Source organism: Haemaphysalis longicornis, unplaced genomic scaffold (genome assembly GCF_048455015.1).
Source record: "Haemaphysalis longicornis isolate Haplotype H1 unplaced genomic scaffold, Haemaphysalis longicornis Haplotype H1 scaffold_63, whole genome shotgun sequence".
NCBI classification, from domain to species: domain Eukaryota; kingdom Metazoa; phylum Arthropoda; class Arachnida; order Ixodida; family Ixodidae; genus Haemaphysalis; species Haemaphysalis longicornis.
Window position 1 is genome coordinate 443,342 of NW_027526411.1, and position 22,945 is coordinate 466,286.

At 46.5% G+C, this 22,945-nt stretch overlaps 1 protein-coding gene across 1 annotated transcript; it reads right to left on the reverse strand.

Moving 5' to 3' along the window:
* Positions 1–6,598: 6,598 nt before the first annotated feature.
* LOC144144132 (uncharacterized) lies at positions 6,599–22,724 on the reverse strand. The gene is made up of 5 exons (XM_077675514.1): positions 22,585–22,724; positions 22,048–22,147; positions 20,270–20,330; positions 7,454–7,502; positions 6,599–6,678 (listed from the first exon to the last, which is right to left on the reverse strand). The coding sequence occupies exons 1-5, from the start codon at positions 22,703–22,705 to the stop codon at positions 6,599–6,601; spliced, it is 411 nt and encodes a 136-aa protein (XP_077531640.1). The 5' UTR covers positions 22,706–22,724.
* Between the last annotated feature and the right edge of the window lie 221 nt (positions 22,725–22,945).

The following is a 22,945-nucleotide window of genomic DNA, read 5'->3' on the forward strand; positions in this document are numbered from 1 at the left end:
AATATTTTTCGACCGTACGCCAAAGGGACCCAATTCCAACTCCACTTGAGTTTAAGTGTGCATTGCGCATCATCGCAATGACGCAGTATCTGAGGCATTCAAAAAGTGTCTCATATGCTGACGATGATGATGCTTTTTAGCTGGGTGACATGAATGATTTTGAGGAAGCTATCAGTAGCTCAGAGGAATTCAGCCCCGATTTCATGACGCTAAGCCAAGACTTTGAGCCAACAGAGTTTACTTCTTTTAAGTACTACGCTGGGTACATTGTTTCCAGAGTTATCAGAAACAATGTGGCATGTCAGAGGTGTGCCAGCTTGCTTATAAACACAGACAGTGAACCGGAAGGCAGCCTCATTGCCCTCAAAGAATATAGAGAAGGCTGCCTCACACATCCTTTAGATGAGGTGGTGGAAATGCGTAAGACTTGCGAGGCAGTTTTTCAAAAGGCAATGCCAATGCTCATGCACAAAGCCAAAATAGCGCAAAAGATCATTGCTGCCACGGCGAAGGCAACTGTAAGCGTAGTACTTCCAGAATGCCACAACATAAAAGAAAAAACGATTTCTAGGTTCTGCTGTGGAAGGCTGCATTTGTTTGGAAAAGAGCAGTCAAAGAGAAACACAGAACCGCAATCTTGGGAGTGGACTTGACAGTAAGTCAATGGCAGCCCCTCGCTACAGGTAGGAACTAGTGTGCTGCTCCCAAGTGGGCCGGAAATGAAAGGAATTGTTTTGCAATAAAAGTGGCGCAAAGAAGCCATCTTTGCCAGTGCTGCGGCGTGTATTATCCTGTGTTTCATGCAAAATGCGCATTTCCTTCTTTCTTTTAATGCAACACCTTGTTTATTTAGGGAAAGGGCGTATTTTTACAGTCACTATCCTAGACTGTTCTTGTCTGATCAGCTGTGTTCTGCATCTACTACAATGTTTCTAAAAATACGAGCACTTCAGATTACTGTGTCTTGAGCAAATGCATTGCGTTTAATTCGCTGACAATTAACCCGCCGCGGTGGCTCAGTGGCTAAGGTGTTGTTCTGCTGAGCACGAGCAAAAAACGCCCGTGTAGTTTTCGCGCATGTTAAAGTTTCCCAGGTGGTCAAACTTAATCCCTAGCCCTCCACTGCAACGCGCCTCATCGTCTGTGTTGCGTAGGCGCGTTAAACGGTACAATCAATCAATCAATTCGCTGACGATCGTCTGTGCATGTCTGCACTTCTTAATTGTTCCTGCATTCTTTAGGCTCTTTGCGGAACTGATGTTTGCTCCAGGAAATATTTCTTACATAATTCTACATTGCCCTTGCCTACAGGGCAATGTCATAAGTGTGTATACTCAAACATTTCCGAGTAGTTCAATGAACAAGCAAATAACCAGCAGGACGTCTTTCTGGCACTTGCACATGGTGACGTCTTCTTCTGTCTGCTAACACTGTGGCAGCCATTCCTTGTGCATGGGCCTAAGGCAAGGGGAAATGATGTACCTTGTGGCTCTTTTGTTTGCTCCAATTCCTTTCCAACATCACTGATGAATTTTAATTTTCACTGCCACTGGGGCACTAGGCATGCGCATCCACCGATAAAGTACGCGTAGCTTTACTTGCAACCTTTACATGTCCATCCACATGGCGGCTTGTGCAAGCGTGCACCTTCCTCCTGTAGAGTAACAAGTAAAGGACATGCGATTTTCCCTTAATGTTGCCTATTTACCATTACGTTAACGATACATGAGCTGGCCTGCACAGTGTGGTGCTGGCTATGTTTGGTTAAGTTGCTGACCAGTAGTTGCTGCTTCATGGTATCCTTTCATTGGCACTGCATGGCATTCTTTTTATGGGCACACCACACAGAAGCCTTTTACGAGTGTTGCTACAGTGTCTCCAAACATTGTGGAAGGCATGCATTCGGCATCAGTGTCTCCGAACATTGTGGAAGGCATGCATTCATTGCTGGGATGTGGAGGGGTGTGGAGCCAGGGGGTAAAATGTGTACTTTTTTGTTCTTCCGGTATGCTGTACCCTGGCGGCCAGTCGGGCTGGCCGAGCGCAGAAAAGAAATGTCTGCATGCAGCGAAGTATAGACCTGCGATGTGTGTGTATTCGTCAGGCACACACGCTCATTCCGGGCGGCGTACCCTCTGTTCACTGGCGGGCTACGTACTACACACTATCGACTTCCCCTAAAATTAAGGACACCTTGAGCTTTTCACGCCCTTTCAGTACGGTTGTTTTGCAGTGCCACAGCATACCCTCCTGACTGCACTGTTTAGCGCAGAGCGATTTTAAGAACGGTAAGGTAAAGCATTTTACTCCCACATTTGGCTCAAAGCTTGTCTGTTGGAGATAAACAGATGCTAAAGGGCATAACACTACAGGGTGAATGAAATTTTGTTTTAATTGATATGTTTCGTAGCTATCTCTGCTCTTGTTCTATGAGCAATGTGCGTTATGTGCGTAGAAATAAGGAAAAGATCGCATTTCCCTCAACAACTTGCCTTTCATTTTTTCATGACGTACTGATAGCACCAATGCCGTCTAGAGAGTAAGCACTGGTGACTGCAGCTTTTACGGCACCGAGCCAAGGCTAACTACGCCAACGTTTTTCTTGCCTAGGAGGCTGGCTTGGACATTTATGACGTTTCACGGACGGAATGAGAAACACTCTTACCGCGCTTTCCATTGGGCGAACAGGAGCACTTCTAACTGCACTCAAAGTGCTCTCGCGAGGTCTGGCGTCTTCCAGTGGTCGGGCAGGAGCAGGGGCGTTGTGTTTTATTGGTCGAGGAGGAGCACTTTTTTGGCGCCGAGAACAGCCGAGCGCAGTTCTCGGTACTCCGTCGCCAGCGGCGGAGTAACAAGGAACGCCCGCCGAGGAAGTCACATGACCTCTTTTACGTCACTTCTGGTTTTATCCCCGGGGTGGCGGAATCTAGCAGCCACGATAGTCGTTCAGTGCGTACGGCAGCAGCTAAGCGCCGCCGTCTGGACGAGGAATTGCTGCTACTTTAACACTCGTCGCCTACTTTATCATTCGTCGCCGTGAGGAAGGCAGACACAAAACGACCGGCACGTATCTTGCAAAACTGGCGCGGAATAACTGCGTGCGGACAACGCGAGCGCGCGAAATGCTCCGGGAAGCAAGCGCGGGAAAAGTTTGGTCACATGACCCTTGACATCACACCCTCCCTATCTTTTTTGTGCTCCCGGAGCAGCGCGAATGTTTCATTCGCGGAACGAAAGCACACGTCCCCGTTACTCTCGTGTGCTGCTCTGGCTGCTCGCTGCACTTGCTCCTGTTCGCCCAATGGAATTCGCCATTAGATGCCCGAGCAGCAAGTGTACCCGCCTACTCCGCGTTCACAGATCCCATTGAACCAACTGCCAGCAAAGCCTCTTCACACCGACAAGTGCCATTTCGAATTTCAAGTACAGCGGTGGCCTGGACTCCCGGCTGGTTCCATTCAAGCGGGTGGTGTCATTTCACTTCGTTTGGCAATCACAGCCATCTCATATTATCTCCTCCCACACGGCACGAACCCGACATGAAATAAGCACTTTTTATGGCAGCCAGGTCAAGTAGTCATACATTGCCAGCGCTCCCCCTAGTGCAAACATAAGGAAAGAAGCTTTCCTCGCAGTGTATAAAAGCAGACGTCTGTGTTTTTTAAATACAATGAGGTAACGGAAAGCGCAGATTTACATCAACCTCTCGTGCTCAGCCATTGAGGAACCGGTTGCCCCAGGAAAACATCTATAGATGCATCTCCAATGAGCTCTCGCCATTCACTGCTTTTGTGACGTCACAGACTAGTACCTGAAAGCGGATGAACGTCGTCGCCCATTTTTTAAACTTCAGATAGAACAACTGTTAGCGCGACAATGGTGTATTTAGACTCTCAGCACCATCAAGCCCCTGGAAGTTTTACTGTACAAATGTACACGGACTCAACGGCGGCCATACGGGATTTGCGCCGTGTAGCTTCCAACTCGTCCGTTTCAAGAGAGATTCATAAACTGCTGGACACGTACCCCTGCCCTCTCCGAATGTCGTGGATCCGGCGTAATACTATCACCGCGCATATTGCGGCGGATACTTCCTGTCACCTCTCCTCGGTTCCACGACCGCTGCCCTTGCTGACAACGGACCCACATGAACAATTTGTCCAACTAAAGGAAGATCTGGGTCTCGCCACACGCACTCTCATCCCACCGTGTGGAACAGACCTTCCCAGTGTGCTCGCTCGCTGGGACGAGGTCCTGCTGCGTAGACTTCGAGTTGGGGTGGCCCTGTCTCCTGCGGCAACTCGGACGTGGCCACCACGATACCATGCCCCGTTTACCAACACCTGCCCCTTCTGTACGGTTCCTGCCGAAGACGCCGACACGAACCACCTGCTATGGACGTACCCTTCCCTGAGTGCAGCGAGATCCAGACACCTTCGCGGCACAGGGTTGGATCCTAGGACACCCCCTGATCTCCAACGATGGCTGTGGGGGCCCCACCACCGCTGTCTTCTGAATTTCCTCTGGGAAACGGGTGCCAACTTGTACTCTAAGACTTTATGCCAAAGGGCATACTATCGCAAAAAATATTCTATTAATGCAGGTCAACTTTTTTACCCTTTAGTGTCCCTTTAACAACCAGTGCGGGTAAAAAGCATCATCATCAAGCTGTGCAATGCCGGATTTCTTTTGGGGTTGGCAACGGTTCATATTCTTCATTAATTTAGTCTTCTTGGAAGTGGGTCTTGTTTATCCATAGGCTGAGCTCTTTGCTCCCTTTTTCCGGGTCTTATATGTGATGCATACGTACTGGATATTGGACTATACGGTAATTTAGTGCGAAGAAAGTGGTACCCCCCACTGAATAATTGACTGACCCTGAAACAAGTTGCTAAGTATGGTGAACACTACAAAGAAAATAAACAATGTGAAGGTGTTTTTTTGCTTCCTACAAATTGACAGAAACGTATCAATGTTACCACTGTGTTAAAAGCTTTTCAGCATTGAGGCAGTGATGCTGTCTTAGAGCCCCAGCGTTTTGACATGGGATTCAGTCCTGTCCGTACCCCGCCATGTTACATGTCATTGTGTGGGAAATTCCAGCCGGCAGTGCTTCCAGGTGAGCCAGCATTTTGTGACGGGGTCTTCGCACGAAACATTTGGTTCAATCTCGACTCTGAAAAACATTCCTGCAGGATGTTTTGGCTGTGCATCAGAACCTTCAAGCTTGCAGTGCTTGCAGTGCATTGAAACTACATCTACACCAGCCATATTTTTTCCTGATCACCTGCGAAGCGTCTCCAGCTTTTGCTTTCTGTGATATATTGGGCCTTTTTACCCATCCGTGGTATTTGCTTTTTTTAGAAAGAAGGGTCAATGATAGCAGGTGCCCAACATTAAATCCACAACCGAGCAAGCCAATGCAGCAGCACTAAGTTACCATTGTTGTTTTTTGAGCTGAAAATTTTCAGGCATTGTTTTTGTCATGGGTACTGAATGAAATGTGCTCTTTGTTCATTTCCGAAGCTCTTTCACAAAGGAGGCCCACTTTTGGATCCACTGCTTCGGCAATGTTGGATTGCCGCATAATCAAGACATTTGAGTGTATTTGAGTGTTGAGTGCATGGAGGACCCCTGTTTGTTTGCGAGTTTGTTGGTGTTATACAGAACATGTCCTTTTTTCAACCTGCTGCTTTTTTCTCGCATCTTGGAATGCACTTCACTCTTCTGCTTCATAGGTGGTTTTATGTACGTGTAGAACATATTGACTGTAATGTGCAGCAATTTAAAGTGCTTGTAAAGCTTTCTGCAGCCGGGTGGCAGATAGTGGGGGAAAGAAACATTCACCCCTCGCAAGCTCCCTTGGCACTACCACTACCAGCCTAATACTGTGCACCTGTTGAGGTCTGTTTGGATGTGCCTACATTTTCGGCTTTATCGGGATACAGCTGCTTCAACTAATGACTTTCTTTTACGTGTAATGCGAAAGTTTTTTTTCTTGATTTAGACCGTTGGTTCATAATTTAGACCGTTGGCCCGTAGCCAGTAGGCTTGCCCATCACTATGCGTATTGAGACACGCACGCTCTGCCGAAACCAGCTGTTGCATTCACAGGCCTTCCATAACTGCTTTGCACCTCCACAGGTGATGCAACGCAGCCACTGTCACACTGGCATATGGGTCTCGTTTCAGGCACCATTTCAGCGGGCTGGACAAAGTCTAGCGCTGTGTTACTTTCCATGAACTCTCCAATTTCCATGAACTCTCCAACTCTGCTGCAGCCACCAAAATTCTCATAGAAGGTCAAGTATCAGCAGATCAAATTTCACTGATATGGTGCCCGGCCCACTAGGGTCTGCGGGGGAACGAGAAGGCGCATGCGACCGCCCGAGGCCTCACTTACCGGTCGATCGCAGCTGACTCACCGCCTTCACGCGAGGAACCCCTTCCTTCACGTGATGAACTAAGGACGTTCCAAGAAATAATTTCTCATTATAAGCTCGGCCGCAAGACCTATCAAGCGGCGGATAAACAGCTCAGCAAAAAAGAGGAAGGTATGTGGAGGAAATTGCAAACCGGGGTGTTCCCAAACCCTCAACTATACAGTAAATCGCATCCGGAAGTCTTTACTCCTACGTGCACTCACTGCAATAGCATTGCGGACGCAGTCCACATGGTCTGGACATGCCCTTTCTATAACAACCCGAATAGAAATGTGGAATCCTGGGAGATCTTCTTACTCAAGCATAAAGCAGAAGACCAACGAAAAGTAACCGGTGTGGCCCTGACCGCCGCCGAATCCCAAGGGATTCCGGCCGACGGTTAGGGGGTGAACGGGGGTCTAGGCTAATGCCCTCTCCCTCGTCATTTTACACGGGTGCAAATAAAAGTTAATTCTCTCTCTCTCTCAACCAAAGAGTCAGCTGCTTGTTTCAAACAAGTGTCGCGTCGGCGTCACTTTATGTAGCTTCGCGATGCCGAGTTGTGCCTTCGGCTGCTCGAATAAGGTCAGTGATGGCAAAAGACTTCTTAATTCAGACCGGCCAACGCAACGCACAAAGGAAAAAAGTTTGGCTGCACAGAATTGGACGGGCAGACTTCAAGCCCACGCTATCATCACGACTTTGCGAGGTACGTTTTTGCACTTTTTGTTCCCGCTTTGCCAAATTCTGCGTACGTTTGAGAGGCCACTTACGAAGAAATGCGTATTCACTTCGCAGCGGTCGTCCAACCTTTGTTCTAAGCAGGCATTACGCACTGCGGGCAGTTCGTCGCGCCGTAAACTTTGCTTTAGACCTGAGGCCGCGTATTTGTTGTGTGCGCGCTTATTTTCCAGCACAATCAGGGGCGTAGTCGGTTGTTGTAAGGTTGCCGTGCCGAAATTAAGTACCATGGAGAAAAGTTTGGCTGCACAGAATTGGACGGGCAGACTTCAAGCCCACGCTATCATCACGACTTTGCGAGGTACGTTTTTGCACTTTTTGTTCCCGCTTTGCCAAATTCTGCGTACGTTTGAGCGGCCACTTAAGAAGAAATGCGTATTCACTCCGCAGCGGTCGTCCAACCTTTGTTCTAAGCAGGCATTACGCACTGCGGGCAGTTCGTCGCGCCGTAAACTTTGCTTTAGACCTGAGGCCGCGTATTTGTTGTGTGCGCGCTTATTTTCCAGCACAATCAGGGGCGTAGTCGGTTGTTGTAAGGTTGCCGTGCCGAAATTAAGTTCACCCGTATTTGCGCTTGTTTTGTTCGATGGCAGCTTGCGTCCGACTATGTTGCGAATGTGTGTTCAGTGTGCGGGTGTTCTTTCTCGGCCAGTAGGTACGTTTTTGCACTTTGCTCCCCCTTTGTCAAATTCTACGCACGTTTGAGTGTTCACTTACGAAGAAATGCGTATTCGCCCCGCAACGGTCGTCCACCCTTTGTTATAAGCAGGCATTGCGCACTCGTCACGTCGTAAGCTTTGCTTTAGGCCTGAGGCCGTGCATTTGTTGTGTGGGCTCTTAGTTTTTGGCGGAATCAAGGGTGTATCATCTCCAGTTGGTGGTCGTACGGTAGCCTTACCGCAAGGATTTTCAGCTGCCATTGCGCTTGTTTTGTTCGATGGCAGCTTGCGTCCGACAGTGTAGCGAATGCGTTCAGAGTGCGTGTGGGCTCTGTTGCGTGGAATCTAGTATTGTGTTGGCACCCCGCTAGTATTATAAGCCAGTTGTTATGACATTGAAGCGATTTTCTGTGTAACGTGCGGCGCATATTGGGGCGATTAAAGGGAAAAAAAATTGCGGCTGGGTAAAAAAACTTACCTAATTTAGTGACCACGCCTTTACACTAGCGTTCATTCGTAATTTCTGTTGTCGCTTCGTTAAATTCGTGCGCGTTTCAGTGGCAACTTCAAATGCATATTTGCCCCGCAGTGGTTGTACACGTACCCTATGTTCCGCGTATGCTAGCGCACAGAGGGCCGTTCATTACGTGTTATCGCTTGCTTTACATGTGAGGGCGTGAACTAGCAGGTTGTGCGCTTCATTTTAATTGTTAACGGCGTAGCATATCCGGTCATTGTCATGTGACCCAAAACACGCGATGTAAATGTATTTTGAGCAGACCTATTTTGTTCAGCATTTATTAGCGGCAAGTTGACGTTGGATGTGGCACTGAGCAAATGCGGAAATGCGAATTCATCCCTGCCACGTTTGAACGATCGCTACACTCTGGCATTATACCTATACTTGCGGAGCATTTGTGGCAGATCTGAGACTGGGTGGTGCAATTTTTATCTTTCTCAGTAGGATCATTTCACGGACGACCAATTTGAGAAACGGATATTGGAGAAGCTTGGCGTTAAAAAGCTGAAACAAACTGTCATTCCCAGCATTTTTTCACACAGGAAGCCACCTCAGCAGCGCAAGCCACCTGCTCGACGTAAGTGCACCATTTTACTATTTTGTGTACTGGATACCTTTCCACCTTTGCTTCTGCAATCCTACCTATGCATACAGGAGATGCACCATTCTGCAATCAACGTTGCTCACGGTGGCCCCGAACAATCCAAGGAGTCTTTTGCTGCTGGTGAGTACACGTAATTTTCAGCATTTATGTGTGCTAAAGTTTCTGACGTTTCGCAGCTTACTTTTTCCAGGTTTCATTCAGTTTTGCAATCATCAGAGTGGCAGATCCCATACCTGCTATTGGATGGGGCTCCAGTGTCCTTTCAGCAAGTATTTTTTTTCATCAGTTGATCAGTTTCACTTTCACATCACTTTCATCAGTTTTTGTTCATAGGCATAGCCTTAGTTAGCCTGAAGACATCATACTACCTTGCAGTGTGTTTTGTGTTAAGCTTGTTCACCCTCCTCATGTAAATTTTGTTCCGAATGTACATTATGTTAAGACCGTCCTATAATCTTGTGCGCTGTATGTTTGCTGCAATTATGCAGTCATTGGAACATCATTCCAAGCGCGGTTTGAATAATATATTGCTGTAGTCCTTTCTTTCATAAAAACCTCTCATTTGTGTGACGGCACATTCTGATCTGTATTCTTAGTAGCCTCTTCGTTGATATAAAGCCTTTGCCATTTTCTTAGTCATGGTCAATCTACAGTTTTGTATTCAGTGCTTTGCAGTTCTTAGTTATGAACTCTATCAATCATGACCTAGTATAGATGTTTGTCTGCGATACAGCATGTTGTTATAATCTTTACAATTCAATGGGGGTTCATTGCAGACTTCGAATAAAATCCTGATTTTGTGACAATGGTTCATTTGTGTAGTGCGCCTTATTGTTTTGTCTCAATCATTGTGATATGGTTTCTCTTTCGAATTTGTTTTGGACGTATTCTTGTGCTAGTGCCATGTACAAATATGCCAGAATATATCCCAGTACAAAGCAATTGTGTGTCCCTGCTTCTTTTAATATTGCCTGCATACAATCACGCCATATAAGGAAAAACAGGTTTTGCATGAGCAATTAACTTCACTAATTACCTGCATGAGCAATTTGCATAAACATTGATCCCGCAGAAACTGATCTGTTATTCTACTGGTAGAACCAAGAGAGCACAATCGAATTTCAGTCTATCCATCCATTGCTGCAGTCGTCTCTAATGCCTATTCCCAAGATTAGAGCCTACATTTTTTACACAGTTCTCACCTGAAAAGGTAGCGGCACGTGCAATCTAATGTGTCCGGCTGAGAATTTGGGCAGCAGGGATTTCACGCCACTATGTATACTTACGCACAAATGGTGTGCAACAAGTTGAGGAAATTTCGAAATACGGCGACGACCTCTAGGACGCGTGTGCTGTACGACGTGTCGAAAAGCGTTTTCGCAGTGCGCCTTAATTCACTACGATGCACAACTCGATCCACGTTTGCTAAATCTTGTAGCAGTGCAGTCACGGCCAGCTCGGCTGTAGCAAGCTGTAATTTATCAAAACCCACACATGAATCAATGTTAGCTGCACACCATGAAAAGGATTCACAATTGCGCTTCTTAGCGCGCTTCTGGCCTTGGAATACGTAGTTATTATAAAACTGGGCACTACAGCTAATTGTAGGATGAGCGCATTCTTTAACTGCGCGTTCTTTGTGCCAGCCTTTTCCAGATATGCCCGACAGGGCCTTACTCGAAATAATTGTGAACGCCAATCGCACGAACATTGCTATACCACGGACGCACTGCCAAAAGTACAGCCGTCATGCGCGAGGCCAACGAGAAGCGAGAACTTTGACCCTGACAGCAGCCTATACCGACGTGAAGGTGACATACATTTTGCAACAACGTCAAAGCACCGGAAAGTGCACGGAATAAAGGTGGAATGAATGTCAGCAGCTAATGCGGGACGCATACTGAGCGCTGCCTAATGATATACAACTAACGCAAAAAACGCGAACGCAAAAAAGCCAGCGCAGCGCTCGAACTGCCGCAAACCAAGGTCACTGCGAACCATGCGCAAGCCCTCTGTGCAGCGCTTGCACGACCACAACTTAATCACGCAAATTTAAGAACGGAATTACAGTAAAAGAGCAATTTGAAACATCCACGTTCGATCCTTTCGCGTTCACGAACTATCCTGAGCATGCCGCACACATAAACAAACACCGCGCTGTCCGTATGCGCCAGCGGCATCCATCCCGCAAGTATCCCCTTCTACACAAAAATATACAGGAAAACAGCCTCACTTAGGGCGTGTTGGTAATACGGGGCTCTAGATATACTATGTAACAGAGCAGTTTGAAATGTCCACGTTCGATCCTTTCGCGTTCACGAACCATCCTGAGCGTGCCGCACACGTAAACAAACACCGCGCTGTCCGTATGCGCCCATGGCATCCACCCCGCAAATATCCCCTTCTAGACAAAAATATACAACACAACAGCCTCACGTAATGCGTGTTATTAAAACGGGGCTCTAAAAATACTATTAATGCTACCAAAGGGCGATAGCGGCGCGAAAACAAGAGCAAACTGCACGAAAAACTGCAGCAACCAGTGGCCAGAAGCGTTGCGAGGGCGTCTGCTTGAGGAAGCCAACAAAAATGACGGCCCCGCCGCGGAATTAAAGGGACCGCGGCGCCGCGGGTGAGGGGAGATAAAAAAGTGGAGGGCAGCGGAGAAGGAGGGAGCAGTTGGCGCTACCTTAGTAATTTTAGGGACCTTAGCCTGCCCGCCTCTGGTGTGTGTTACCGGACATCGTCGAGCTTTCATGGCTGCATCATTCGAGGACAAAACGTCATCACGGACCAAAGCTCTGCAACTATGAGTGCGCCGGACAGACTAAAAAAGCGGGTACCCCCATTACGGCCTGTTGGCCGCCACCAGCCAAAAGAGCAAGTGCCTCCGAAGTAAACCGGTTGCGTGTTGTAGATGCCGCTCGGTGAGGTGGAGATCTAAAGAAGATAGCCCAGGACCTCAGAATTAACTTCAAGACTGCCAGATCTGTTGCGGCGAACGACCGAGAAACGCCGGAGAAGAAAGTTGGCTCCACCCCGAAGTTTGAAAGTGACGTTGTGGCGGTGGTGAAGGACATTGTGGATAGAAACCCTACCCACACTCAATCAAATTCAAAAGCCGTCCAAGAGGCTTTGACTGGGCTGAGAAGTAGCACCAGCAGCATTGACCGACTTCTCGATGCACATAACTACACTATCAAAATGGTGATGCCGCAACCTATGAACCGCAACCGCACAGACTTCAATGAGAACCAGAAAAAATATGCCTAGTGGCTGCAAACCGATAGGCAGCAAGTAAGACGGTATTATCTGGAAGAGACCAATTAAACATATGGTGCTGTCGCAACTTTAGACGCGCGAGAAAGGGAGCCCCAGCAGTTCACACTACGACTGGAAGTAAAGGGGCAAATCTGAATATTATGGCGTGCATGTCGGCTCGTGGTGTCCTCCACTGGAACACGGTGGACAAAGTGCACTGGGTCGTGTTCAACGACTTCCTCTCCGAAGTATCGCCCCGTGTGCAGAATACGGAGCCAGACCGCGAGGCTGTCTTCTTATTTGACAACGCCCCAGCCCACAGCTGAGCTGAGCAGGCGACCCTTTAGTTTAATCGTGCGGATACTGCCGGCCGATTGCGAAGCTTACGATCGGCACAAGTTTTACCTTCATCCGGGCAGCCCTGCTCAAGGAGAACATGTGAGGGGCGAGTTTGTCACCGCTGGATTGCATCTGTCCAAGGCGCCAGATTAGCATGAAGGGCGTAGAAAGCAAAACTAATTTCAAGAACAAATTTTGTGTTTTTGCCAACCATTAAGTTTCCTACCACGCAAGAATGACCCGTGAAGCTGGACGCACTCCAAAGAGTGCACGAAAGAAACCACGCTTGTTTGTTATTTCTGAAGAAGCACACTGCCTAGCTAATTAGCTGAATGAACCTTCGAAGGACCCAAGCTTTCTTCTCGTGGACAAACGTGCATCTGTTTGTGTCGCTCCCGCGTCTTAAACATATTACTGTTAACGCAACACAGCATCCCAATGCTCTCAGCTACCACGGTCACTAGAGAATTCTCGTTGTCCCATTTGACGTCCGCGTTTCTACCTTCTGGCTGCACCACGGACATATGATTCATTTCTACGGGAGTGAAACCGATAGCTGCGCATGCGCGCCCCCCTCTCGCTCCCCTATTCGCCACTACAAATCGCATATACCGCATATGCACGCCTATACCGGCAACCGGCTATGATATTGTATAACACAGGAGTTTTTTAAACTGACAAGTTGGTGTACATCCAGGATCGATTCTCTGATACTCGGCGAGCTGGAACTAAAAGGGGCCCTAATAGGCTTCTCAAGGTCGTCATTTCAATCGCGCAATTGCTAGAGTACCCTTTCACGACAATGTATACCAAATATTACACCTGTGCGTAAAGCAGGGTCCGCACAAACACGCTACATAGATGCTTTCTTCCTTGCTCGCCTACCGCTTCCTTGCCGCCACTCTGACGTGCGACAGACCGCTTGTGACGCACCAGCGTGACGCACGAAGCTCTCAACAGTACGGCTGCGCTATTGGGGGGCCCCGTTAAATGCTGTAGCCAATCAGCATTCCAAGCTCTGGCGGAAACACGTTTGTTCGAAGAGCTCCTGCACCGGCGGTACGGCGTATGCACCGGCGGCACGGACGAATGTTGATCGTCGCCATTCGTTGCACGAGCTTAGCTGAGTTTGTAGATATAGCGCGTCGTTTACAATGTATGTTATCCCCCGAGGTGGGACAATGCTCACAACCATTGCCAGTGTACAGCAAGGTAGGGAAAAACTAAGAATGACTACATGACATGCTGGATGTGAAACCACTGTAAGTAACGATTCTAAAGTCAAAATACTTACCATTCACTGCCTGGGAGTTGCTGTTCGTGCGGCGTTTGTGAAGCTTCTCTCCAGCATGCCGAAGCCACGTATTGATTATGTATTCGATGCCTTTGTTGTTTGCACTGGAAATCATTCGCTTCACAGCTTCTGTAAGGTGACTAGGTAGCATTTTAGAAGGCCTGGAATTCCTATTCAGCTGGATTTGATTCTGTCTTAGCTTTGAGAACAATTGGCTCAAGTCGCACACGCAACTTCTTGGCAGAATTACCTCTATTTTAAAATAAAATGTTGGCAGCATGTTTCTTGGATTACCTTTCTTTGTGTAGCCAGTACTGCCAATGTTTACCAAGTTACACCTCAAAAAGAACAGCAGTATGAATAAACATGTATTAAGCAGGTGTGCTGACATATGCATGCAATTCAGTAAAACTGTACCCAGTAAGCGGGCATGATGTTATGGAATAAATTTATGGCGACAGCAGCCACAAATGTTAGGAGCACAAAATGAAATCATTCTGCATTCAGCATTTTAAGTATCGACGAACGCCAGCTGCTTAAACACTTCACGGTCCCCTTTTGTCACCTTTCTTAGCCGGGCTTTTTTTCATGCATTTGGATCATTTTTACCATTTTACATTCACCTAACATTCTTGAAATTAAATGCTTTCACTCACTGTATATCAGCTGACACACCGGCAGTGATGAGAATTTCTTCTTGCCCTTTTGTCCCAGCCAAATGTATTGAACTGCTACCTCATGGGTCAATAGTGCTTCAAGAATTCTACGAGTTGCAGTGCTTGTTTGATCCACCTAGAACTGAGAGCTCTTGCATCTACAAAAATGAAATATATCTTGTGTTTGCAATGAACTAAACCCTTGAAGTGTAAAAGCACCACTGGCACGACATGAATGCAATAAATTTGAAAAATAAAATTGCAACAATGTAAAAGCTGTATATACGCTTTAAAAAGAAGAAAAACTGGACGATTCAACTAACAACAAACACAGACTAATTGCTAAACAGCACGAACCACATCCTAGGTTATCAACCAAATAACTAAAGAAATTACCTGCAACTTATTTGGATCCCTGACTTCAAAAACATGGTGTGGACTAAGATAAGAAACTTAAAAAAAAAACAGCTCAAGACTAAAACCCCCAAGATGAAAATTAGTTTAAACCAGAACGTGGCTTCGGCCTAGTGCCTACTGCGAGATTTTGAAAATAAGGTAACTAGAGGCAAGCCAGTTGCAGAATGTTGAACAGATCGAAGTAGACAAAAAACGTTGCAAAGATCAAACTGTTTTAAACAATTTGCTAATGGATTTGTGTGCTGCAACTGGCTGTTTTCTAGGTTATTTGAATTCTAAACAACTGTGCTAGCTCAGGTCCGAACACTCGGCAAGTTCTAATTTTATCGTGTAGTTAACAGAAAGCTGCACAGCCTTCATAGGCATTATTTTACCAACTGTTTGCTAGACGTGTGCTTTTCTGAAGTACACCCGGCGTCAAAATAAGCCGGGGCACGCTAGCGCGTGGCAAAATGCATTGCCGCGACATCTGACGTTGCACTTCTGGTGTCGAGACCTCGATGTGCGCGTGCGCGTCCAAACACGCTCGCTAGCCTATCTTTTACTTCGCTTCAAAAGGTAGCGCTCATCACATTCAGAGCTTCGCGCCAGGGGTCACCTTTTTGCTCAACAAGTCTTGCTCGTACACGCTTCAGCGGCCGAGGGTGAGAGTGAAGATGCGTTGCTCGCCCTGCCCTGCTATATCAGATAACTAATCCTTGCCCATCTCGCGCTGACAAATTTGTGTCCCACATATGCTTTCCCACTTCGGTATTTCTAACAGCGACGCTGTTCTTGGGCTGGGCTTGACTACAGCCTGTCCTTGTATCGTTTTACGCTCCCTCCGGAGTTCCCAGCAAAACGTTTGTGTTTACAGGTAAAACCGACTTTATGAAGATCGGCGGAAGCTTGGTCTTTGTAAGCTGGCCTTCCTACACTGCCTGTTGCGCAGCGAAGCATGGAAATCTACGGAGGGAGTATGATTAAAGAAAACGGCTTTAACTCATGTGTTATTAATTGTGTTCAAAATCAAGTTCTATGAAACTATGCTGATAGGTCGATTATACCGCTGTGGCGAGTTTCGTTTACTTGTCGTAATTAGGTAGTGAAATAGTAAACGTTGGAGAATTAGTTTGTTGTCATTATAACGCAATCTACGGAGCGAGATTGCCATGTATTGGAGAAAACGGTCGTAACTGCGGCTCCCCGCTATTGCAGTAGATCTCAATCACAATCGGTGGAACGAGTTTCATATTTTTTTCGTAAAACATGCAATTGGTTGTTAACTAAGAATGAGCACACAAACAGAATACGAACTCAAGCCAGAAATAATTTATTTTATGAAGGTGTGATGAGACTTCACTTTGCACACATTCTGAAACAATTAAAGAAGGGGAAACGAGAGAAGAGGTCGGCGTGGTCGTGGGTTTGACGAAAAATTAACAAAAAATTCAGTGCCCTTCCACTCTGTGAAGAAGGATGACCATCAAAGCTGCGGTGCCGAGCCTCAACGTGAGTTTGACTGGGTTCAAGGGGGGCACGAAGCAAAACACGTTTGTTTATAATTTCCGATTCAGCATAGTTCCTGGTTAAATGACTGAATGAACGTTTGATTAATTAGAGTTTTCTTCCGGTGGACGAACATGGGGCTGTCCGTTTCCCTCCCGTAGAATCCCATATGTACTGACAGCGGACGATAATTACACAATATTTACAATTTCACTGTGAACCATGCAATTATGAAAAATATAAAACCCGGCTTTGCGTTATAATCGTCTTAGCGGCTAATTGTCATATAATTTGTTTCGGTATAGTTTCAATGAAACAAGCGTAAGAGCCACTTTCTGTGATGGTACTCCCTCCGAAGATCAAGCTTACAACGGTCCCCTTAAAGGGACACTGAAGTGAATTTGTCAAGCTCCCGTTTTTGCTTGGACTGCGTAGACTGGCTCAAATTAGCACACTTTTCATCGTTTATACGGTTGACAAATCGGTAATTATTTTACAAAGCGCGAAAGAAGAAAAACTACCATGCGCGGATTGCGGCGGCCGCACCAACTAAAGTTGTGACGTTAGGAGGAGCGGGCACCGTGATTGGACGATGCCCAAGGTGAGCAACCAAACAAGTTTCGGTTTCAGTTTCGGTTCTGTAAAACACAACTGGTGGCGTTGTTGGATGGGCATTCTCAATAACTCAGTAATCATCGTACCGCGCTTCTGCCATGTTGTCAGCTGTGAAAATGCATCAAGATAAGCCTCCCAGGACGGCTTGGAATCGTAGCATTCACTAGCCGAGGCCTACGCAGTGCATGGACGCCCTCCACGTACCCGCAGGCGCCCAAATGTCATGCGCTTTTCCCCCATATTTGGAGCTTGCCTCACTCATGCCTGTACCGTAAAAAGCGTGTTTGCACCAGGTCAAGGGTCTGTTCATTCTGGCCTGTGCCCACTGCCCGCAAGCAGTCGGTGCTTATGGCAACAGCACGCCAACGAGAACTCGCTAGCGCGCCAGCACCAGCCTGCGCGCGTTCTGTGAACTAGTTCGTGGAGCCATGAACGTTGCGGCCCAAAAAAGAGGTGAACTCAATGTAGAAAACATCGGCAGAAAACGAAAAAATTAACTTACAAAAAAAAAAGCACGTACCCGCGGGGACTGGAACGCGTGACTTACAAAACACTTGCGACAACACACCTAGCGCCCCAGACGACTAGGCCACGAGACCAGCTCAGCCGTCCTTGGTAATATAAAGTATATATTGTACAACACGTTTACACTTTTATTTAGTTTTGGCATTTCAAGCAGCTTAGATGACTATTTGTTTTATTGCGCTCGTGCAGTAAGCGTACCCCGAGTTTCCACAATAGCTCACGTCTAGCAATTGCATTTCGTAGACGGAAAAGCGTTCGCAGATGCGTAGTCGTGCTGCTGACCGTTGTGGTTGTTCGCCCAGGGCAAAAAAGTGCTTCCCGCACCCTAGTTTTACGCTGTACGGTAAAAATATCAGTTGATTTTATTTTCTTAGTACCTATATTGACTTCGCTGACTCTTCTCCCGCCTTCAAGAGGCCTTATATTTTCCAACTGGCGTACCAGTCAGCGAAGCGTCGCATGTGCGCTTGTGCAGCGCTTATGTGAAGCGACCTTGACTTGGAGCTAGATACAGTGTACAAACTAACCAAGTAAAGAAAGGCACATTCTTCCATTCACAAACGTGTCCTGGCTTCGTTTCAACTGAGCGAACGAATTGCGACGACCCGTCGGCGGCCGGCGGACGAAACGCTGGGCCGACTGACGCTGTCTGAAGGCCGGGGAGCCGTGCAGTAGCGCAGCCAATTGCGAGCTCGGCACCTCCTGACGTCACACGAAAACGCCACAGAAATTGGGCGAGCGTAAAGAGAGGAGGACAGCATTTTCGAATTAATTTTTCTACTAAATAAAATCGCGTAAACGCGCCCAGAGTGGTCGAAACATGGCCTGGGGACTCCGGGCTACAATTTGCGCTAGTAATCCCGCAATGTTTACATATCACTTCAGTGTCCCTTTAATGTCTGCCTAACTCCTAACACAAATGAATTGCTAGGAAGACATTTTTGGAACAGCCCTTTGGAGCCCTTATCTGGGCTCAGCCGCGTCGGCGTCGTCATGACTGAGCGAACGATGGGAAGACCGACGAGTGAAGGAAAGCAAAGGAGGAGAATGTCGCGAAATTGGAAGGGGAGTAGGTTCGCCGTGGTGGGCGAGCCAGCGCTCTCCAAAAGTGTGCGGTTGGGGAAGGGAAGGGGCAGTATGCTGTGCCCGCACGAGGCGCTCGACCATTGGAGAAAACGTGAGGGGAGCGTTCACCCGACAATGGTGTGCGGTCGCTTAATGCTATGTTCAGACTACATACGTAACAGTCGTATCGCGCGCTATGGATATAAAAAAACGGCGTTTTACACCGTTAGGTTGGCTGAGACGTCAAATGACGTCATTACTTAAAGATACTACAATTGCGACAAAACTCTGAACCCGGCCTAAGACGCAGTTCTTGTCTACATGTCGTCTACATTCTTGTCTACATTGCTCTATTACAGGAGACGATCTGCTGGATCCTAGCCATAGACAGCTTTCCTGTAAAAAAGAATGCAGTATTTAAAACTAAGATAGCAATCCCGCTTCCACGTATCCTTTGTCAGAGCAGCGCAGAGCGAGCAAGGCATATTCACCCTCGCCCTCGGCCGCTGAAGCGTGTGCGAGCAAGAGGGGTTGCCCAAAGAAAGTGGCCCCTGTCGCCAAGCGCTGAATGTGACAAGCGTTGCCGTTTGAAGATAATGAAAAGACAGGCTAGCGAGCATGGTTGGACGCGCACGCGCACATCGGTGTCTCGACACCAGCTGTGCAACGTCAGATGTCGCGGCGATGCATTTTGCCACGCGCTCGCATGCCCCGGCTTATTTTGACGCCTGGTGTACGTCCCTCATCTCAGTACCGCATGTGCACAAGTGGCTAAGAAGGGCTCAATAATTTTATCTTTCCTGATAATCTCTCCCGTACATATGCAGTGTTTGAGAGCTTGTCCCTCCAGAGCTATACCTCGTGTCTTTTTCTGCTAGCACTTCACCAGAAAGCTGTCAATGCCATGAAGAAACAAACATTACACAAAACAATAAAAATGGCTTACTACTTTTGCCTTCATGTACTGCTTTGAGAAGGGTCCTGGTTAAACTTCTCAAATTCTTCAATATCGGAAATAGGTCCTTCCAACAAATCCTCTCTAGCCTCTAGGGCACCAGACGAGAACTTGGCAACAATAGCATCTCGTTGCGTCCCTTGGTGTTCAATTCGGAGAAGTATGGTTTGCAGCAGGCGGAGCAGCTGCTTGCTTAGATCTGAAATAAATTTAAACACATAAAAAGAGTTTAGTAAATCTTCTTGCTGAGATAATCTGTTCATGTTTTATAAGATAACATGCTTGCCACTTGCACTCCGCCCCTGCGTGCGCAGACCTGCTGTACTTTAAAGAGTATTCAGTTGGCCTCCCCACCAAATCCAGCCTTGCTAATGTGTTCATGGCAAAATTTTACAAGGAAAAACAATGAGTTGTGGAGAGCCAAAAGAAATAGTTATGAAAATATATTCTCTAAACGGAGGATTCACTTGGGCTCTTCCTTATGGTGAGGCCGACAATACACCGTGACGGACAAATTCTTGCCTGGAAGAAAGCAGACATAATGTTCTGCAAAAAACAAACCTCTGCAGGTGCAGGTTCACTTATGGGGAGCTACAGTGGCCTGTGTAAATTGCTGGCAGTCTTTCTCTGAACACCCTATTTGCCGGTTCGCTGCACATTGCGGATTATTAGTAACTTCACACATGCTTACTGCCCCCCAAAACGCACCTGATCTAGCATCCCTGTTCGCTCCACCGTTATGTTCAGAGGCTTCCAAATCTGCACAACCCTGCACATGCAAACTTGCAATAAGCAATTCAGTCAGACATGTCACTTACAGAGGTTGTTTCGAACTCCATCTCCCCTGCTAGTCGGCAGGTGGGCTGATGAAGACTGCTTTGATGATGACTGTTTGATACGCCTCTGTAATAATCAATGTCTTCTGCAAGGCTAGCAAAATGTGTTACACAACGATTACATGCAGTTTTCTATCAGCCGGCACAAACTTACGTGTTCAATATCTGTCCCTCTTGTCGGCCACTCGTACATGAACATCTCGAAACTCCACCGATGTATCTCCGTCAATCGTTGCCAGTGCTAAAACACAGACATTTTGCAATGAAAAAAAAGAGTTGCCCATTGAAGTGACTGGTCACTTACAAGAATCTCGGGTATGACAGTGCAAAGTACTATGAAAGGGCCGCCGTCCAGCTGTACGTATTTTCTGTGAAAAGGCTGATGCTTGCGAGTGCACTGAAACACAGTCTGTTTCACTGTCTGGAAAAAAAGGTAAAAGCAAAAAAAAACAACCTTTACTGATAAAATCTCCAAGAATAATTATAACTGCATGAGACAGACAGAGACTTCCATTTAGCCCATAAGAGGCAGTTCTAAGTTCACTTTCACCAGGTGAGAAATGCTGACAGCATGTGTCTACCTATTTGGTTGTAAAACGTACTGCATTGACATATTAAATACTTTTATTTCAAGCAATTGTCAAAAAGATCTTCCAGGCTTTAAGGCTATACATGGGCAATTGAAAATGCTTCAAATCAGCTTAAGCGCACTGGTATTTTTTCATCAGCCCAAACAATCTTTATCTGTGTAATGAATGGCTTCCGCAAGAAATCAAAATGAAACCTTATGCTGGGAAACATTTTTCCTAAGGACAAAGTGCCGACTGACTAGCCGTATGCATGCTATGTTTAGTTTACTCAAATTGTGATTCAGCTCCTTAAAGCGTATCAAAAAATATTAGAGAAAAGTTAAAATTGTGGTTTTTTGCACTAATGCAATGCCTAGAATGGGATGCACCACAGAGGACTATAAGTTAATATACAACCTGGGCATCATTACCGTGTACGGAAATCACATACACACATAAAAACATTACCACGGCCACTAAGCAACCAAGGTGGGTAGAAAGGAATTTTAAAACATTTCATGATAATTTATTTCCTTCAGTTCTCACTGTATGCATCAGCACAAAGTGCTGTTGATGGCCCAGAAGCCCGCTGGTTGTTGCGATATTCTGTAGCACTTTGGCAGCTGCCGCTTGCCTCTGAAGCCAGGCAGGAAAAATTAATGTTACTACTTATAGTAAAGTGAATACATTCACCACCATTATCATCATCATCCACCTGTTTGTGCCCACTGCAGGTTGAAGGCCTTTCCAATTAATTAAATGAATTGGTTTTAAGTTTTGCAAAAGCACAAATGATGTTGCACATTACAAGCCATTCCAAAACATGTACTGAGCACAAGCGAGTTGGTATGAAAGTAACTGTCAAAGTCGTAATAAATACAGCCAGGAAAAACGTTCAATTTTGGAAGATTAACCTTAACTTAGACCTTAACTACAGAAAGCAACTCTTACAAAGTCAGCCAACAAAGAGCAATAGTCTATCTCTCTGTCACGTATGAAAGGAAGCTTACTTCTCAGCATGGAACATGGTGCCGGCGGGGACCTCACAGTTACTTCATGACTAGAACTTCAATCCCGGCGCTGCTTTTTCTTCTTTTTGCCCCTTCCAAGGTCCATTTCACTCTCCAGGTCTGAGGTGTCTTCCGCACGCCTGAGCTTCTTCCGCGCTTGTTCATATGTGCCTAAAAAAACACAAGTACACTTTGTAGCTGGAATTTGCAAGAATGATCATAAACAGATAGGCTTTTCTGCTGAAAAGCTCTCACACAGCGCGAATACAGCACTATGATGCAGTTTTCAGGTAATTAAAGAGCAAGAAAAATGAACGAGAAAAAAAGAACAAAAGCTAAGTACAGATTTTAGAAACCAGGCCATTCTGTCTATGGTGTTTGTGCTCCTCAGTGTATGCCATTTTTGCAAATGGAAAAAAATTCAGCATGGTGAATGCAAGGTTAAATCAATGTTTTCGCAGTCCAAAAGGAATACCATGCGTTTTCACTGGTCAAAATTTCTCAAAAAGTACTTTTACACCACTGGGAGTATCCTTGTTTTGTTTAGGTCTTGTGTGTGAGATTAAGCTTACGAAGGAATAAAGTGTGAACACAGATACAAAACTTACTGAACGACTGTAGTTGAGTGCAGGGAACAAGTTGCCAATCACTCTTCGGTGAGGATGCAGATTTTGCAAGCTGTTCAGCACTCCGCGAGTCAGGTGGCCAGAAGCAAGCCTTGCATTTCATCCTTTGGAATGCACTCTTGCCAAATCGTCTTCTTCCGGAAATTTTACAAGCATGAAGTGATTACCTTAAAAATAAAATGAATGCATTATAAGGTTCATGTACATATGTGCGAAAACAAGCTTGTAAGGCACTTCTGGCACCCAGTCACTAAGTATTGATTGTAGGGTTTAACACACCGACGCAACGCAGGCGATGAGGTGCACCGTAGTTGGAGGGCTCCAGATTAATTCTGACCACATG